This window comes from Leopardus geoffroyi, chromosome B2, assembly GCF_018350155.1.
Source record: "Leopardus geoffroyi isolate Oge1 chromosome B2, O.geoffroyi_Oge1_pat1.0, whole genome shotgun sequence".
Lineage (NCBI taxonomy): Eukaryota > Metazoa > Chordata > Mammalia > Carnivora > Felidae > Leopardus > Leopardus geoffroyi.
The window spans coordinates 142,113,694-142,133,464 of NC_059332.1; the positions used below are offsets into that span (position 1 = coordinate 142,113,694).

A 19,771-nucleotide genomic window follows, 5' to 3' on the forward strand; every position below is an offset into this window, starting at 1 on the left:
GATTCACATTTTACCCTCAAGTGGAAACCTAACCAATGTCTGTGGACAGATCAGAACTTGCTCTCCCTTTCACCCCTAACAGTTTAATAGTTGAGCTGTCTCAGATTTCATCATCTTAATATTTTCCTATGGGCTTGGAAGTTTACAGACTGTTAGCCAAGAGCCTGTGTTGATTGGCTCTCAGCCATTTTCCGTCCTGAGAGGTAACCATTTCAAGGTTGGGTAGTCTGTGTCCCAAATGCTGCAAAGCACCAATGACATGAGCCTTATGAAATTTCAGATGCATTTGAACTTACGGCTGTCCTCCAGCCGTGCAATGGACAGGGTCGCGAAGATCTGAGTATAAAGCAAGTCTCACTTCCCCTACGACTTGTATCCTAGTGCAATGTGTCCTCATTCCAGTCAAACGTTTGTTAGCAGAGGTTCCTCCCTCTCGCGAAGACACTGTTAGTGGTGAATCATCATGAAACTTCAATGCACCAGGGAATCCCACTGTTCCAAATCCTTTTGGAAAAGGAAAAAGTACCTTAATGTACATCTTTCGTAAGTTCGGATATTTCCCTTTGCATTTTAAGAAAGCAGAGTTCACTTGCTTTATGTGGTAAAGGTCAGTGGTTTTAAAAGTTCAACAGTTTTCTCCCTGAATTTGGAGCAGGAATCAATAAGACGGTAGACAAGTGGGTCGCTCAGGCTACGAGTACCCTATTTATTATTCCTTCAAGAAAAGAGCAAGACTTGTTCGGAGAGTGGCTTTGAAAGAGGCATGCGTGAACAAACAACTTACTAAAGGCTCTGGTAAGCCCAGGACTTCTCTCTGAGTGAAAAACTTAGTCAACAGGTAGTTGTGTGTCCCTACATTCACACTGCACGGCCCCTCCCCCACTCCCCAGATCCCCTCGTTCTTTGCTGACCGTGAGGTTCATGCCAGATGGAGATTCTGTTACTCTTTCTGCCTCCACCCCAACAGCTACCAACAATTTGCAAGGAGGGGGAGTTTTATAAAGAAAAAGACCATTTCAAGCTCTTAAGTTTGCTTTCAGAATGCTCGTATATAAAAATGTCCTTAAGAAATACTGACTCATATAAACTTGCAGTACTGTTAGAGGTTCCTCCCCCCCACACACACACAAATTCTAGTGTTCTTTAACCGTTAGATATTGCAGACTTCAATTATCCTTTTTCGGCGTCTGTACTTAAACCACAAAGAGCAGTTCTCCGAAGCGGAGGGCACAATTGTTGCCAACAACCAAGACCAAAACCAAAAAAACAGAGTAATTGAGGATTAGAACAGGAACACCACCTTCCGTGCCCTGTGACGTGGGCCACGGGTGTACGTCATCTCCAGGGACGAGGAACAGATTTTATGACCAGCCGTTGGCGTCAGTCTGCACGTTGAGGAGAAACTTTCGTTGTGCTCAGGTGGGTGTTTGAAGCCCTGGGTTTCAAGGCCCAATCATTCACATCTACCCTGGATGCAGACATGCCCGAAGCTGCTGGCTGGGGTGGCTGTTGAATTTACTATGTGAAAGAAACAGCCACTTTGGGGTGCCCTGAGGTATTCAGCTGCCCGTGCTGCCCAGCCCTCTCTGGGGGCGCATACGCAGACTAGCTGTGTGAGATGGGTCACTGGGCCAGCAGTGGCCGTGGACACGTTTAAGAAGAGTAACAGCCTCAGGAAGATCTTGAGAGAGGCGTTCCCAGGGAGGGAAGCGTCACTGGCTCAGAGGACAAAGGACAGTGGCCTCTGGCTGAGGCACGGGTGTGGAGGATGCCAGTCCTGTGCGTCCAGGCATCCTTCGTCCCCACCTGTTGGGACTACTGGCCTTCCCGTTCAGCATGCACCTCTTGAAGACCTACTGTGTGCCAGAACCTCTGCTGGACAGTGGGAACATGAAAGAGGGAACGCATGGTCCCTGAGCTGCAGCAGCCCCTGGGGGAAGACACAAAAGCAGATCCTTGCCGTGGCTGCACTAGCGAGGTCCCAGGTCTTCCCTCCAGCCTGTGAACATCACCAGCAGAGAACAAGTCTCCCCCTGCTCCCAGCACAGGACTGGTACCTGAAAGCACAACATGGTCTAGTGATTGAAAATAATATACATATAAACGAATCATATGGTGAAAGTCCAAAGGAGGAAACAGTTCAGCTTACAAAGCGTTTCCGCAAGAGAAGCTTGAACTCGTCCTTGAAGACTGAAGGGTATCTACGCAGATAGCATGAAAGGGAGGCCCCAGGGGAGCAGGCTTTGTGCCTGGAAGTACAAAACAGCAGCCTGCTCGGGGGGCACAAGGAGGCCACTGTGCTCTGGGCACAGGCTCTGTGTAAGACCGGACGTCAAGAGAAGGTTCAGGTGCATGAAAGACCATGTGTGGCCCATGGGAGGCCTGTGGGAGGGTTTGTTAGACTTCCATCTAGAAAGCCGGCTCTGAGGGAATGGGATGGCCAGACTGGCCAGGAGACTCACTGCCCAGCAGACAGCCCAGCGGGACCCCTTGCTGACTTCTCCCCTTGTCTGTGTTTGTTCGTTTATGAGTCCTCTATGGCCTCTGGCACAGTGTTTTACTTAAATACAATTGACCCTCAAATAAGACAGGTTCGCACTGCACGGGGTCACTTATACATGCAGGTTTTTCGAATAAATACAGAACAGTCCCGTAAATGTATTCTTTCTTCTTTATGATTTTCTTAATAACATTTTCTTTTCTCTAGCTTGCTTTATTATACACAGTATATTATATACAGTAAGAAAATATTATATACAGTATTATATATACTGTACATTATAATGTATATACTTATATATACAGTCTATATAATACTATGTGTTATATACAGTATATAGAGAGTATAATGTACTATATTATATACAGTACGAATACTGTATATAATGAATATAATATACAAAATATGTCTTAATCAACTTGATGTGATTGGTAAGGCTGCTGGTCAATAATAGGCTAATAGTAGTTATGTTTTGGGGGGCGTCAAAAGTTATACTTGGATTTTCCACTGTGTAAGGGGTCAGCCCCCCAACCCCAACATCGTTCAAGGGTGAACCATAGGTTCTAAATACCAGTTGACTTTTTTTTTTTTTTCAGTTATGTGGATCTTCAGTCACTTCAGTCACTTCAATGGCACAGTTGGGTCCTGAACCCAGCTCTTCCGATTCTTCAGTTTCTTTGACATGAGAAGTTCTCCAGATGTTTAGTCAAAGAGTTTTCAGCTTTGGCTTAATTCTTAAGCCTCAATTTTTCATGTCTGTTGAATTCTCACCTTCACTTCACATTGTATCAAATTTTTAACCTTTCAAAAATGTACTTTGGAACAACAGTATCAGGTGCTAGCGGGTACTTTTCCAAGGCCCTGCTACTCAGACTAGGCTATTTTAGTCATTTGAGTGTGGAGAAGATGGTCATCCCTGCATTTTAAGACACTTTCTGTGACAATTCAGTCTTTCAACTTTTCTGATTAAATTAACACAAATACTGCTGATTGGATTATTATTTCCATTTTTTAATTTTTTTTTAAATGTTAAATATCTATTTTTAAACTTAAAAGAGAGAGAGAGGCAGAGAAAGAGGGAGACACAGAATCTGAAGCAGGCTCCGGGCTCTGAGCTGTCAGCACAGAGCCTGAGGCGGGGCTCGAACTCATGAACCGCAAGATCATGACCTGAGCCAAAGTTGGACGTTTAAATGACTGAGCCACTCAGGAGCCCCTGGGTTATTACTTTTACACATGTATCTGGCTTTCTAGTTTTTCTACCCATGTTTTCAAGAGCTAAATGGATACAGTAGATTTCATGGCTGATACAGGCTAGTGAAGCACCAAGTCATAATTAATTTAGGCACCCAGTTGGCACAATCTCTAGAGAGCTGACCTTATCTTTGATGTATTCAAAGCAAGTTATTTTTACCCTGATGGCTAGGGAAGTACATGGCCATGTCCTCTCTTTGTTTTCTCCTTATTACAGAATCCATTGAGAGGTTTGATAGGGCAGCCACCGGGGTGCCAGGACAGTGGGGCACATGCCAAGAGAGGGTATCCTGCTTGGCAAGGCCACCCAGGGTCCCTGGGATGGCTCCGTGGCTGTGTAATTATTATTCTAAGTAGAAGAGTTTTCCTCAGCAAAGAGGTAAAGCGGAAGGCTGCTCCTTAGTCTTCCCATTTCCCTGCCCTCTACGCCGCTTTGTCTGCCTCAGGTGTTCTTGAACTCTCTGTCCTTTCCTTCTAGAACCTGCTTGTAGAACTTTAATTTTCCATGAATAGAAAATGGCTGATAACCACTCACAATGCTCCCTCTCTACCACTTGGGTTGGTATTTTTACAAATACCAAACTTAGGCCAAAGGGCAAGGGGCAGATTTTCAGGCCTCCGTTTTCCTGTTAAAGAAGATTGGGGTGAAGGGTGAAGGGCCGCTGAAATCATGACACGTGAGTGGTGATGGATTCTGTCGGAGCACGGAGGCAGGAAGAAAGTGCACTTCTGCAGATATCACCATACCTCAGGAGTTTCTTCGACCCCGATGCCAGCCTGTACCCCCACCAATGAAATCAGCCTCCCTGAGGGCAGGACTGAAATATCAGGAGTTTTGGAAGCTCTTCCGGTAACTCCTGCCCAGGCTGTTTGTGGGGGCCGCCGTGGGTGTTGGGACTCATACCATTTGGGAAATGTATCACATGTTGCAACTATTGCAGTCTAATAGTGTGACCTTTCAGTGTGTGTGAAGTAAAATGCAGCTACCTGTAAAGTTACCAGCTCTGTTTCGAGACCACCATGAAGTTTCCCAAGATTTCCTCCAGCCCCTAGGGTCTGCTCTAGCTGTTTATCTGCTGCAGAGTCTCTTGGCGAAGCCCTTAGATAGTCTTGCTACTCTCCATCCCCCCATGGCCTCCTGTGCTGGGCTGCACAGGCAGCTGCCCCCAATTCTTCCTGACAGGGCTCACAGGGCTGAGGGGCCTAGAGGAGAATAAACTTGGATGTTTTATCTTCCTGTAGAGCAGGGGTTCTCAACCCTGCAGCACTTTACAATCACCTCAGGGGCTCGATTCTGATTTAATGGGTCTGTGCCAGGGTCCATCCATTAGGGGAATTTAGAAAGCTCCTTGGGTGGTTCTAATGTGAACTCAGAGACAAGAACCAGATTTGTAAGATAAAATGAAACTTAAAAAAAAAATACAGGGGCGCCTGAATGGCTCAGTCGTTAAGCGTCCGACTTCGGCTCAGGTCATGCTCTCACCCCGTTCGAGCTATGGGCTGATAGACAGCTCAGTGAGTTTGAGTCCCGCGTCGGGCTCTGGGCTGACAGCTCAGAGCCTGGAGCCCGCTTCAGATTCTCTGTCTCCCTCTATCTGCCCCTCCGCTGCTTGCACTCTGTCTCTTGCATTGTCTCAAAAATAAATAAAAAAAATTTTTTAATTAAAAAAATATATATTTGTATTTTTTTTCAACATTTAAAAAACTGGTTCTAGAAGATAATGAAAGATGCTGGTCAGCCAATAAACAAAATATAGAGATTATTTTTTAAATATACATTTAAATATATCTATTTTGAGTATATATATATATATATATATATATATATATATATATATATATTTTGAATATATATATATGTGTGTGTGTGTATGTATTATATATTCCCCTCATCCAATACCTGGTATTTTTGAGGAGGCCAATGTGCAAGGTGGGAGATTCTTAAGCTGGATTTGGAATGTACCACCAGAGAAGGATCTTGATGTCAGTATCCCCCACTGTGTTAATTAGGGCAGCACTAGCTGCTGTAACAAAACCCAGACCTTCAGAAATTTAACACTGGGAATTTGGTGTCCATGTAGCAGTATGGAGGGTGAAGAGATCAGAGAGGCAGCCCTCCTCTGCACATTCAGGATCCCCAATTTTTGGTTCCCCAGCGGCCCTGCGGGGAGAGGAAAGAGTGGGCGGGTCTCTGCGGGGAGGGACCCATTGGCTGGGCCTGGCCATGTGTGCTCGAACCTCATTGGCCAGAACTCAGTCACGTGGCCGCTGCCTGTGTGAACTATTTTGGGCAGCCTCAGCCCTGGCAAGGAGCTGGAAGGCGGTGGGACGGCAGGTCGTCTTGCGTGTCTGGCGTCGGGTGCCTCCCAGAAAGGCCAGGTGTGGCTGCTGCCCTTGGAAGTGCACACTCCAGGCCTCCTAGGGGTGGGAGCCTGCAGCCGATAAGTGATTATATTAAGGGCTTGCACTCTTTTTCTTCTTTTGTCCACAGATATCGCAAACGGCACCAGTTCAGGGGGGTACCGCCCACCTCCCAGAACCAAAGAAGTCATCATCAATGGCCAGACTGTGAAACTTAAATATTGTTTCACCTGCAAGATTTTCCGGCCCCCTCGTGCCTCTCATTGTAGCCTTTGCGATAACTGCGTAGGTGAGTAGAAGCAGAGATTGCCTCTGTTCCACCTCTCGGGCAAGTGCTAAAATGTCTGTAGCTGACGTGGGAGGCTGATTTCCCTGGTGTAGACTGTGCTAAAGAGAGTCAGCATGGGTGTCTCTTTAATCCTCCGAAACTGAACAACTCAATACTAGTTAATATTTCAAGTGCCTCCCACCACGGATCCCATTCACCAAGCCCAGTGTTCCCAAGTCTCTGTTTTTTCTTCTTACATCCTCCGGCACCCCCGCTGTCGGTGCAGCTCCCTGGGCCGTCTCCTGCTGGTGCACACACCCCAGAGTGGGGGTTCTTTGTTCCCTGGAGCTGCTGGATCAGCAGGCACTAGAAATGATTTTACCCCCAAGTCCCTCCACTGCCCGAAGGGCTGGCTGCACATGGAGCCCGATGTGCTTAGTGATGTTCTTCTGAGTCCTCAGAGGGGCAATGAGCTGGGGAACTGGAGGCATTTGAAGCCTCAGGAGAGAAAAAGAGGCAGAGGCCAGAAGACTTCCAGGCCTAAGGTAGGATCGTCGCTCTTCCGGGAGACCACCAAGGCCTTCCCTGTCTGTCCACTGGCTTTCTCCAGGACGGACTGGAGAAACAGGCGGAGGGAATGTGTAGCACAGAGGTCATCAGTGGTGATATGTGGCTCTACTGCTCCACCAGCTCACCCCAGTACGAGATTTTACAACGGCCGTGGGTCCCAGCCCCTTGGGATTAGTCGGCAATCACTTCCTGTCACTTCAGATGGAGAGCTGCTTGGCACACCCACACACCGTCTTCTGTCCTGGGCTGGAGCTTCTTAGAGATGAAGTTGGCAAGGAGGTGGTAGAAGTCCCAAGTCACAGGAAGGGTGATCACACAAAGGCTCTGCCCACGGGGAAAGACCCTCATTTCTCCAGCCCCATAGCCTGCCTCTAATAGAAAACGACCAAGGGTAATTCTGGGCTTTAGGCACAGGAATCCTCTGTTAGCTCAGAACAAACCTGTTTCCCCTCAGCATCATCAATGGCCAACACTCTTTCTGAGTCTATTGGAATTTGTAGTCTCAATTCTTGAGGAAAATGCAAGCTTATAATGTACTTCTGCTGTGCAAAGCTGTTTTCCTTTTGTCTGAAATTCACTTTATCCTAACTTTAAAAATCTGCACTTTGGTGGAAAGTCCATGTTTTCCCCATCAGGCCTTGTCTTGGTTTTATTAACTTAGATGAATTACTTTTAGCCTTTGCTCCCCCAGCAGAACAGAATGGAATTTCGTTCAGTCTTTTCCCATTTTGCAAGTAGCTCGACTTAAGAGCTGTTAATCTGGCACTGGATGGCCTGGGTACAAATGTTAGTTTCGTGTCTACTTAAACTCTCTATCCCCGGTTTTCTCATCTATACAATGGGTTGATAAGAGTAACTACTAAATGAGATGGTTGAGGGATTAAATGAATCAATATAAGGAAAACACTTAGAATAGTAGCTAGTGTACAGGTTCCATAATTATCACTTCTATTCTGTTATTACTTCTGCCCCCTTGCTATTTTTGATTGGCTTTCTCTGAATAATTTCTTGATCTACTGTGGCCCTCTGTGGGGGCGATGACCAAAACTACACCTGGTCGTCTATGTAGGGGCACACCAGTGTTCCTACAAAGACACATGACAACCGTTGTTAGGTTTCTGATCTGCTTCCTGGTGACGTCAGCCATCCCGTGCGCATCTTGAGGACACTTTTAAGCCAGAGCATTGCGATGGCTTGAATATCTGCAGGCAATAATCTCTAAGGATTCTCAGGACCCTTTCTTGGGTCATAATTTTGATATTGCATGATGGAATGTGATATGATGGAATAGTATATAGCATACACTTTTCACATAAGCTCTTCTGTTAACTTTGCTTGCCTTCTCCTGGAGGTCCAGTGACTTATTCCACTAGGCATTTCTAGGTAGGGGGTTGTTATCTGCAAAGCCATAGAGTTTACCGGGAACCTCCTTCTCATTACCATTTATAAAAATGTTTACCCATTTCTAGACATCTGACTGTTCATTTATTCATTTGTACCATTTGGTCCCAATCTTCTGTTTCCTCTCTCTAGGCTAGACTCCTAATCGTGATAAGACTTCCTCCCAGCTCCTAGTGCTTTAAAATTCTCTTTGGATTATTGTAAAACACTTTCTAAAAGCTCATAGAATTGTCTTAGTCTTTCCCTCCAACACCCATAGGTGTTCATACATGTCCCTTAAAGAACCTGATGAATTAGATGTAAAATACCCTTACCAAAAGTATGTATCAACTTCAGTTAATGGTGTACTCGCAGAGTATAACTTTAAGGTAGTACAATGTCTTATGGAAACCAACAGCTGAGAAAATAAGAGCTATCAGTCTTTAATACCTAGGAGCCCTTCTGCAGCTTTTTTTTTAAAGCTTATTTATTTATTTATATATTTGGAGAGAGACAGAGAGAGAGGCTGCAAGCAAGGGCGGGGCAGAGAGAAAGGGGGAGAGAGAATCCAAAGTGAGCTCTGCATTGACAAGGAGCTGAAACTCATGAACTGTGACATCATGACCTGAGCCGAAATCAGGGGTCAGACACTTAACCGACTGAGCCACCCAGGCGCCCCATGAAACCTTTCTGATAAATCCAAGTAACAGTAGCAATCCAGCACTCCACAATAAGCGTGGTGGGGTCCTATAATCGGGAGGCACAGAACAGCAAAGGGAAAAGAGAGGAAAGGGGAAGGTTTGGGAGTGGGCTCAAGAGGGGGGAAACTGGCCAACATCTGCCTGTCAGCATCATTTGATGGCCCTGGGGCTGGAGTTTGGCACACCCTGATCAGGGTCCCACTGTGCAAATGACAGGTGAGATGAGTAGCATAGTTGACTTAAAGCTACTCTCAGCCCTCCTGGAACAACCACACAGTGATTCACACCTACGTAGCTTCGGTTTTCCGGTTCATCGTGCTACATTTGGGCCTTTGGTGTGACCCATTAGCAGACAGTAAATTGGACTTCCTTCTGCATTTGGGAAAATAGAGTGGAAAGCAAACGTCTCCAACTGAGAAGTGTAATTGCAGAGTTTGCCACGATTTTATTTTTAGATAGAAAGTTTTTGTTGAAAGAATTCTACTTTTTGCAGCCGGGGAGAAAAATACAATGATACGCTGAAAGCCAGAGTTAGCCCATGTGGCTTCCCTTCCCTTGTAATGAGCAGGTTTGGGTTGGTTCTTCCTAGGTACACAAATAAATGCCGCTTTACGCTGGGAGAAGAAAGAGGAAAAAATGGAGTTTCCCAGGCAGTTCAGAAGAATAGTTTTCTTTGTTAAATGTGTTTGAAATGAGAGCAAACTTATAAAGGCTCTGTATTTTTAGTTGAGGACTGACGGAAAGCTTTCGTGGAAAGCAAACTCTGGCGCAAATATAGAATGGGTCAGCGGGGCCTAGTAGTTGGCAACTTGACTCTAACGCGCACAGACTCGGGCCTGGATGCGGGTCCTGTCAGTGGATGATATTGGTACGTGAGTGGGTTATCTGACTAACCCCCAACTGTTACCACGTCTATAAAATAGACGACCCTAGTACTTTTCTTTGTAGGTTTCTTTTAAGGATTAAGTGAAGCTGTGCCCAGCAAGGACCCAGTATAGACCTGGTACACACTGGGGGAGGCTCAGGGCTTGCCATCAATGTTATTGTGGATAACCAGGAAAATGTTGCCATAGAGCTCCCAAAATAACTGCATAGAACAAGGTTCATGGAGGGATAGGAATCACCTTGTTTCTCTGTGATCTGGTTTGATTTATTTGACCTGCAGTCCTAGAAGTGAATATATTCTTTCTCTCTCTCATTTTGTCTCTGTTTCTGTCTCTTTCTCTCTCAAAACCTTTCCCTGTCTCTCACTAGTTCTCTTTCTCTGTTGCCATTACATTGCTTCTGCATGTACAGAACTGAGTATTTTGGTGTGTTTGTTCAGCCAAGGGATCTTTGAAGTTATAAAATATTTAAAAAAGTTTTTTTTCAATGTTTATTTATTTTTGAGAGACAGAGTATGAGTAGGGAAGGGACAGAGAGAGAGGGAGACACAGAATTCAAAGCAGGCTCCAGGCTCTGAGCTGTCAGCACAGAGCCCGACGCGGGGCTCGAACCCACGAACTGTGAGATCATGACCTGGGCCGAAGTCGGACGCCCAACCGACTGAGCCCCCAGACGCCCCTAAAATATTTTTAAACGACCAACATCTGGGGCCATGGGGCCACTCCTGCTGTCTCTGATCCTCAGGCTCCCTCAGGTCATTATTAAAGTGAGAGTAACTGCAGGTGCTGGAAAGCCAACTGTATGCCCGGGAAGTCCTCTCAAACTCGCTGTGTACATCCCAGAGCCCCAAGTCAGTCCCACATTTCAGGAAGTCTGTCCTTTGATGGGCTCTGGTCTAGTGTCAGAATTACCAGCAGCTTTCACTGGAATTGGGTATTTTTAATACAACCTAAACCTGTAATTAAAAGGGACTTACTTGGGGCCCCTGGGTGGCGCAGTCGGTTAAGTGTCCGACTTCAGCCAGGTCACGATCTCGCGGTCCGTGAGTTCGAGCCCCGCGTCGGGCTCTGGGCTGATGGCTCAGAGCCTGGAGCCTGTTTCCGATTCTGTGTCTCCCTCTCTCTCTGCCCCTCCCCCGTTCATGCTCTGTCTCTCTCTGTCCCAAAAATAAATAAACGTTGAAAAAAAAATAATAAAAAATAAAAGGGACTTACTTGAAATTAGTTTAATCACACACTGTGGACTGGGTCGAGTTTGCTAAACGATTAGATGGCACATGCAAGCCTCTGTAAGCCTGCTCTACGTGTGTCTAGCTTTGACCAGGCAGGAGGCAGCTTAACCTGACGCCTAGAGGTGGCCTCTGGAGGCAGCACCTCCCTGGGTCCCAAACCTGCTGCCCTGTCTGGGCAGGGAGGACCCTCTCTGCATTTGCAGTGACACATCTGGACGTGCTGTGAGGACAGAGAAGACGGTGCGTGAAGCCCTCAGGATGTGTTGGCCCCTGGGGAGCTCTCAGGAGGGCCAGCCTCTTTCCTCATACGGGGGGTGACCTTGTCCCATTTTGCTCGGTCCTTGTGTGTCGGTGCTGGCGTAGGTGGCACAAAGAACCTGCAGAGGCCCCCCCACAGGGACTTCAGGGACTCCTGCTTTTGGTAGGGCTTTCCCACCATCTTTAAAAATCCTTATAAACTCCCTTTCTCATTTCCCTATCTCTTTTTTTGCTGTGCTCTTTCTCTCCTGGGGGTACTACACATTCCCCGCCTCAGCCCGCGGTGTCTCCCTCCCATCGATCCTTCTGCTTCCTCTGCAGTGTGGTTTTCTGAGCTCAACTGCTGATATTTTGTCTGTTGTGTACACACTGTGTGCATCAGAGCTCAGTCACTGCTTCACAGCTGGCCTCAATATTAAAAGGTTTAGAATATCTGAGATTTGGAATGCAGCTGCCTTCTGGTGTGGAGTAGCATTCTGGAATTTCTCTTTGACTATTAGGGTATGGTGAGCGGGCTATTAATTTCCCACAGGAAAGGGTATCATTTGAGGGGAATGGATAGAGCAGGCATTTGTATCTTCCCAAAAACCAAACAAAAAGGGTTTTACAGTAGTCCCCACTCCCCTGCAAGTTTCCAATATCTTTGATTTTCAGTCACATTTAATAAGCACCTATGTGTCAGACACTGCTAGTAGCTAGATGCATCAAAATAAAAGTCTTCAAAGATCATTGTTAAGAACAGACCAAGGAGAATTTATTATATTTATTATATTGTAGTATGTATTATATTCATTATATTTTATATATAATAATAAAAGTCATTATATTTATTATATTGCATAAGCCCAAGAGAGTAATTTTACACTGGTAAAGAGCATAACAAACAATTCAGTCATCAACACATATGCACCAAATAACATTGCATCAAAATATATGAAGTAAAAGTTGTTAGAGAAGGCGAGGATAATTTGCTACAAACATAATGCTAGTGAGAAACATTTGCATACTTCTAGTTTTAATGGTTCAGGTCAGTAAAATATAAGTAAGAAAATAAAGGATATTAATATGTAATTAATATGTGCTGAACTTTGTTTCTACGATGTATACTTAGCTTTTTCTGTGTGTGGAATATTTACAAAAATTAATCATACTAGGCCACAAAAAATTCCTAGCTTTTTAAAAACAGATGTTTGCACAGATCATATTATCTGATGACACAACAGTAAAACTCAAAATCAATCGCAAAGATATAAATACACAAACCTAACCAATTGTGATTTTTTTTTTTTTAAAGAGCCTTTTAAACTTCGAATGCAAACCTAAATTCTATGCTACTTAGAATTCTAGGGGGTGCCTGGGTGGCTCACTTGGTTAGGCGACTGACTTCATTCAGCTCCGGTCATGATCTCACAGGGAGTTCGAGCCCCAAGTCCAGCTCTGGGCTGACAGCTCAGAGCCTGGAGCCTACTTCAGATTCTGTGTCTCCCCCCTCTCTACCCCTCCCCTGCTCACGCTCTGTCTCTCTGTCTCTCAATATTAAATCAATGTTAAAAAAAAAATTTAATTAGAATTCTAAATTTTAAACACACAAAATAGTTACCCTAAGCAGAAAAGGAATTATTTGGAAAGCTATCAGGTAGCTCATAGGAATGAAGGAGAAGCCTGAGAGGCAGGCTCAGAAACCAGGAAGAGTCAGGGAAGGCTGAGTGCAACAGGACGTCACAGGACGTGCAGGCACTACAAGCAGAATGTTTGTTGCGCTGCCCGCGAGTTCTAGCTCGGCTGCTGCTATCAGCTTAAAACTATGACTCTCTCTACGTGCAAGGACTCTGGGTTCAAAGATCTGGGTGGGAGCACCTGGGCCTTTTTCGCTTCCACACCCAAGGAGCTAGCAAGGCAAGAGAGGCTAACTACCCACTTTCAGGTTCTATAAGGGAGGGGGGCCCTGCCCCCCACCTACTTTGGGATCCTCCTCAAAACAGGAAGTTTACTTAGATGGTGGATGGCCAGTGAAACAAAATGTTTTTAAAAGTCTAGTACAAAAAACAAAACTGAAATTAGAAGCAAATAAATGAACATAGTATCCATCTCAAGAAGATAGGGGAAAAAATAGCAAAATAAACTTAAGAAAAACAGGAAGAAAAAAATGAATGGCCTGCAAAACAGAAAAATCGATGTGGTACCACTTCTAATTCTTTGGAAAATAAACAACATAAAGATAAACTTCTGGGAAGATAGCAAAGTGGAAATAAGAGATTCAAATGAGACAAATATAGGTGAGTTTTTAGTTATTGGAAAATAATTGCATTAGTTTGCATATTAAATAACTTGATGCTGATTGATTTGAAAATCTCAGTGGAACATGATTTTATGGGAAATTAGTCAACGAATGAGTGGAAAACTTAGACTGCTAATAATGGAAAACAAAACTTTATTAAAGAGTCGTCCAAAAGAAAAATAAGATAAAAACACAGAGGGAGGCATGCAAACCATAAGAGATTCTTAAATACAGAGAACAAACTGAGGGTTGCTAGAGGGGAGGTAGGTGGGAGGTTGGGTTAAATGGGTGATGGGTATTAAGGAGGGCACTTGGGATGAGCACTGGATGTCACATGTAAGTGATGAATCACTAAATTCAACTCCTGAAACCATTATTACACTATATGTTAACTAACTTGGATTTAAATTTTAAAAAATTTAAATGTACATTTGAAATGAAAAATATTCACATTATATTATTAAAATGTTGGTTAGATATAAAAAGAAAATCATCCAAAAAAGATGCTAGAACCAAACAATTTTACTTCCTGTGCTCTGAATAGTGTTTCAGATCTTAGAGCAGCGTGGACAGCCTTTCAGTTCATTTCACCAAGACAGCACAAACCTAACACTAAAATCTGACAAAACATGAAAGAAAGAATATTCCCATTTATAAATGTATATAAAAGTCAACATGAGAACATAGCAAATTTAATCTACCAGTGTAATAAAAGAATTGATCACTCTGACATAGAAGGGGCATATTCCAAGAATGCAATTTTTTAAATGTTAATAAGTCTATTACTATATCAATAGGTTAAGGGCCAAAAGGTATATGATCATGACAATAAATAATAAAAAGAGATTTAATAAAATTTGACACCAGTTTCTAACTCTGAAGCTTGGTGAACCGAGATTGGGAGAACTGGCAGGCAGAATTTGGGCCCCGGTGATCTCCACAGCATTATGGGTATTACTCCCATAGTTATGTCACCTTACATGACAAGGAGATTTTGCAGATGCCATTAAGGTTACTCATTAACTGACTTCAAATAACGGGTATTATCCTGGGTTATCCAAGTGGGCCCAGTGTAGTCACAAGAACAGTTAAGAGCAAAAAATAGAGATTCCAAGTAGGAGAAGGCTTCATCCTTCATTGCTGGCTTGAAGATGGAGGGAGCCAAGTGGAAAAGGTGAGAAGGAACGAATCCTGCCAACTGCACTAAGCTGGGAAGGAAGAAGACCCAAGCCCAGTGGCACCTGCACCCCCACCTTTACCTTGATCTTAGCCTGGTGAGACCCTGCGTCAAGCTCCTGACCCACTAGAATTCCAATACACTCAATTTGTGCTGTTTAAGGCCACTGCATTTGCAAGAGATAATCTGCACCCCATGTCCATTGCAGCATTATTCACAATAGCCAAGAAATGGAAACAATCTTAAGTGCCTGTCCCTGGATGAATGGGTATAGATGTGGCATAAACAATGGAATAGTATTTATCCATAAGAAAGTAGAAAATCCTGCCTTTTGCATCAACATGGACGTATCCTGAGGACATTATGCCAAGTGCAATAAGTCAGACAAAGATAAATTGTGTAGGATATCATTTATATGTAGAATCTAGAGAAGTCGTACTCTTAAAAACAGTTTAGGGGGTTGGGGGACCAAGAGAGTTGTTTAAGGTTACAAATAGACAGCTAGTAGTAACTAAGTCCTAGAGATCTAATGCACAGTATAGTGAATATAGACAACAGTATTGCGTTATAATAAACTTGCTAAGAAACTAGATCATAATGCAACCACAAAGAAGAAAGCATAATTATAGGTGACAGTTGAGATGCTGACTATTGCTATGACAATCCTATTATATAAATGTATCAAGTCAATATGTTGTACGCCTTAAATTTATACAATGTTATATATCAAATATATTTTAATTAAACATTTTCCCAGGCAGTAAATTTGTTTAAAACCACTACATTTGTGGTAAATTGCTAGGCAGTTATAGAAAACTAGTAAGAATATCCTTTGACATGATTTCAAAGATGAAGAAAGCTCACATTTCCTTTATGGTAAAACACTGGAGTTATTTTACATTAAAATTAGAAACAGATTGAGACGTTCACTATCACTGCTGGCATTTAACGTTTTCCTAGCTTTTTCTGACTGCTGCAGTAAGATGAAAAAAATAAATATGAACTATCAAAAAGGAGCAGGTAGAATTATCCCTTCATTGTAGAGGACAAGAAAACAAACATTAAAACTAGATTTTTAAATTCAGTAGAGTTATTAGTTACCCAATCAATGCATTAAAATAGGTGACCATATATCAGTTAGGAATCACAATAGCAATCAAGATACATTCTCTCCACAGTCTTCTTAATAATTTTAAACAATTTGAGGCAGGGAACAAGATAAAATAATTTAGTTCGATCAAGAGAATAAGCTAGCCGAAATAACCAATAACATTTTGGGGAAAGAACAATGCAAGGAGCCACGTACTATTATTAGATGTCATGAAGTCTGCAGCCACGTACTATTATTAGATGTCACTGATCCACAGACCAGTTGCAGAAAGTGAGTCGAGGACCCCTGTATGTGTGCATGTGTGCAGGTGTGAATGATTTCTTCATTGTCATTTCTGAATTTTCCAAATCTCCAGTGATCATCAGCATGCACAGTTCTTGTTCAGAAAGCTCTCATAGTCTGATGAGGAAGGCAGAGATGACCAACACAGTGGAGTCTGGCAAGTGCCATGGGGAGGGGTCTTGAAGAGCCCAGACTTCACAGTGTGATGGGTCCCTATGCCAAGTCATACAGCATTAGCAGGGGTTACTGCATTGCAGGAGGGCAGAAGGGCAGGAGGCCCAGCAGGCTGGAAACTTGCAGGAGTGCTTGAAAGTGGTCAAGGAGACCAATCTCCTGAGATTATCGGCAACTATTTACGACTCATGTGGGGCTGCCTTTGAACTTCTGCAGTGGCCCATGGGCTGGGTTCTTCTGCTCCTCAGGGCTTCCAGCCCCTGTGTCAGACAGTCCGTTTTATCTCAATGTCTGAAGTTTTATCCTTTCTTTTTCGGTTGAATCAATAAGTCCTGTAACTAAACTTTAAAACATATCAAACGATCTAATTAATGCTTTTGGATCTAAGCCACCAGTCATGTTTTCACCTTCTCCCATTCATTGACCTCTGGAAAGTTTCTGCACGCCTCTGATCATTGTGTGCCCACCTCTGAATCAAAATGAATAAATACAGTCATGAGATCTTTTAGCTAAAAACAAACTTGGAGGGTTTTGTCTTCATGGATCATCTATTGTAGTGGCCCGAGGGTTTAATGAGTCTTGCAAAATGAAGATAAAGTCCAGGAATGTTACCATCATTGCGATGTAACTCACATGTTGCAGGATTGTGGAGAGAGCCACAATGCAGTTCACGGCTGTGCAGAAGACTGCCATGTGTTCATAAAAAGGTGTATTCATTTAAGAAGTTCAGAGCCAAATTTAGCCACCTCTGAGCAGTGTAAACAACACCTTCGGGCACTTATTTTTGGCACTCACTTATTCCTGGTTTGCTTATAAGCAGCTCAAGTCCTCTTCCGGCAAGAGATGGGGCTTTTAATTAAGTCATTCTTTATCAATGATTCAGTGTTATTAGCTTAAGTGACAGACGACGGAATTCCAAGTAACCTTCCTGACTCACTTGACAGTAAGATGACGTTCTTTCCTGGAAGCCTTTTCACCTCCTCTCTATGTCAAATTAAAACTGTTCCTGGTTGTCTCCATGCTGTTCGCTCGTCTCTCCCTACCAGTTCTCATTTCCTGTATGCCACACCTACTCCCCTTCTCCTGGGTCCCTGGCTGTCCCCAGCGCTTCTCCTGGTTCCACACCATCCTCCCTGGAGTCTTCATGCTGTAGCCTGGAGCCGCCCTTTTGTTCCAGCCAGGAATTTCGGGCAGTCTCTTTCTCAACGTGCTCTCCCCGCAAGGAGATCCTCTTCATGGTGTTCTGCTTCCAGGAGTTTCTTTTAAAAAAGCCGGGGGGGGGCGGGGAGGGGGGTGCGCCTGGGTAGCACAGTCAGTTAAGCATCCGGCTTCTGCTCAGGTCACAATGTCGCAGTTTGTAAGTTCGAGCCCCGCGTCGGGCTCTGTGCTAACAGCTCAGAGCCTGGAGCCTGCTTCACTCTGTGTCTCCTCCTCTCTCTGCCCTCCCATGTTCATGCTCTGTCTCTCTCTGTCTCTCAATAATAAACGTTTAAAAAAATTCAAATAAAAAAAATTAAGAGTCTAGAGGTGCATTTGAGGCAGTAACCAAAATAAAACTCTACAAAGTCGTCTTTCAGAAGAACTTACTTCACAACATATTTGTTATAGGCATAAGGGCCTGTAAGTACACGTAAACAAGGACTACATGGGCCCAGGTGTCTGCATCGTAGCAAAGTTCCCAGGGGTCTCTGATTCACAGTCAAGGTTGAGAGCCAGGGGAACAGACTGGGTTCGAGCCTGAAGGTCAGGCCATCTGGAAGCCTTAGGAGTTGCTCATCTCTCACAGAGAGCAGGCCAAGCAGTGAGGTTTCCCACAGCAGGCATCTGCTTCCAGAAGATTACCGCCAGGGTGATTTGCCACCTTGAAATTTTAATATGAATAAACAGCTACCATCTTTTGAGGTCTGTTGGAAGCCATGCATTATGTGTTGAAAATTCATCAATAGGGCTGCATTTCTCCTCTGACTGCTCTTAGGGCCGTCGTCTCTCTGGGTTTCTGAGGTGGATGTTGACAGAGTTTGCCAACGGGTAGAGGTCCACAAAGTTCATGGCCGTGCCAGGGCCCGGGGCTGGATGTTGAGAATCAAGATGAGGGATCAGACCATATCTGTAGAAGGCTTTGTAATGTAGGCATTTACAGCTAGTCCCAAAGTATGTGTTCATAATAATCAGGTGTTTATTTGCATTGCCTACAATCAGAGCTGGCTTCTCGCAACAGACTGTTACATGGGCAGAGAGTGCAAAGTATAAGACGGGCTTCCTGCGCTTGAGAAGTTTTCTGCCTACATACGAGAAGTTAACTAACACCGAAAAGAAAATATGACCAGTTTGTAGCACCCAGGATATCTGATCTGACCTTAGGATGGTCATTTTAGAGGAATTCTCATAAAGGGGTGAGATGAGAGGAAAGTCTGGAAAAATTAGCTGGCAGCCGCTCTAGGGCCCCCAATGCCATCCAAGGAGGGTCCCGACTCAGCCGCTGGCAGTAATGCTGGAGCAGGAAGTGGAGATGAGCAAAATTTGGCCTTAGGAAGACCAATCTCACTTGGTATAAAGTGAATCGATGAGATGTATTAGTTAGCTACTGTCCAGTGACGCTGTATGACAAACCCCCTCCAGAATCTCCATGGCTTTTAGCAAATAGCACTTCTCTTTCTCACGTGCCTCTGAGTCGTCTGGAGCAGCTCTGAGAAATGGCTAGGCTCTGCTCCAGGCATCTTCTCCTCAAATTTGATTCCGAGGACCCAGGCTGAAGGGACCGCAGCTACCAGGGGCGTGTTCTCCTTATGGAGGGTCACCGGACCATGTGATGGGAGCCAAAGCACACAGTATCTCTTAAGGCTTCTGCTTACAGTGTATGTGCTAAGCCTCTGTTGGCCAAACAGGGCTGATGACCATGACTGTGCCCATGATCTGTCAATGGGGCAGGGAAGGATGCTCTGCCTCAAGAGGCAGATAGGTGAATGTTTGCTGAAACTATGCCATCTGTCACTTGCAAGGAGATTTGAACACTGAAGAAGTAACTTGAAGTTCCTTTCTAAGTTCCTTTCTAAGGTTGTATGTCTATTCATCTTTTTATAGCATGGAGCATCTTATAGTATGCAACAGTCCGTTGTTTTCCTCACTTGCCAAGAATTGAAATTGGCCCCCAGTAATAGATTTGAGAGTTAAGGAGGCAAAGGATGAAATACACATTACCAGCCATGAAATTTCTTCTTCCTACCTATCTGTTGCCCTACTAGCTGTTGGGTGTGAAACAGTGTTGCACGAAATTCTACCCACTGTGAGTAGCAGTTGGGCAGGACTCAGCTGTTAAAGGCTGAAAACTTGGGATAGTGAAC

General features: G+C 44.2%; 1 protein-coding gene across 4 annotated transcripts in view; it reads left to right on the forward strand.

Annotated features, from left to right (window-relative positions):
* Positions 1 to 19,771, forward strand: part of ZDHHC14 (zinc finger DHHC-type palmitoyltransferase 14) — a 335,282-nt gene that overhangs the window by 208,040 nt on the left and 107,471 nt on the right. For all 4 annotated transcript variants that reach the window (XM_045500149.1, XM_045500145.1, XM_045500146.1 and 1 more), the window contains exon 3: positions 6,246 to 6,404. In XM_045500149.1, the coding sequence (XP_045356105.1) occupies positions 6,246 to 6,404 (159 nt within the window). The remainder of the gene's footprint in view (positions 1 to 6,245; positions 6,405 to 19,771) is intronic.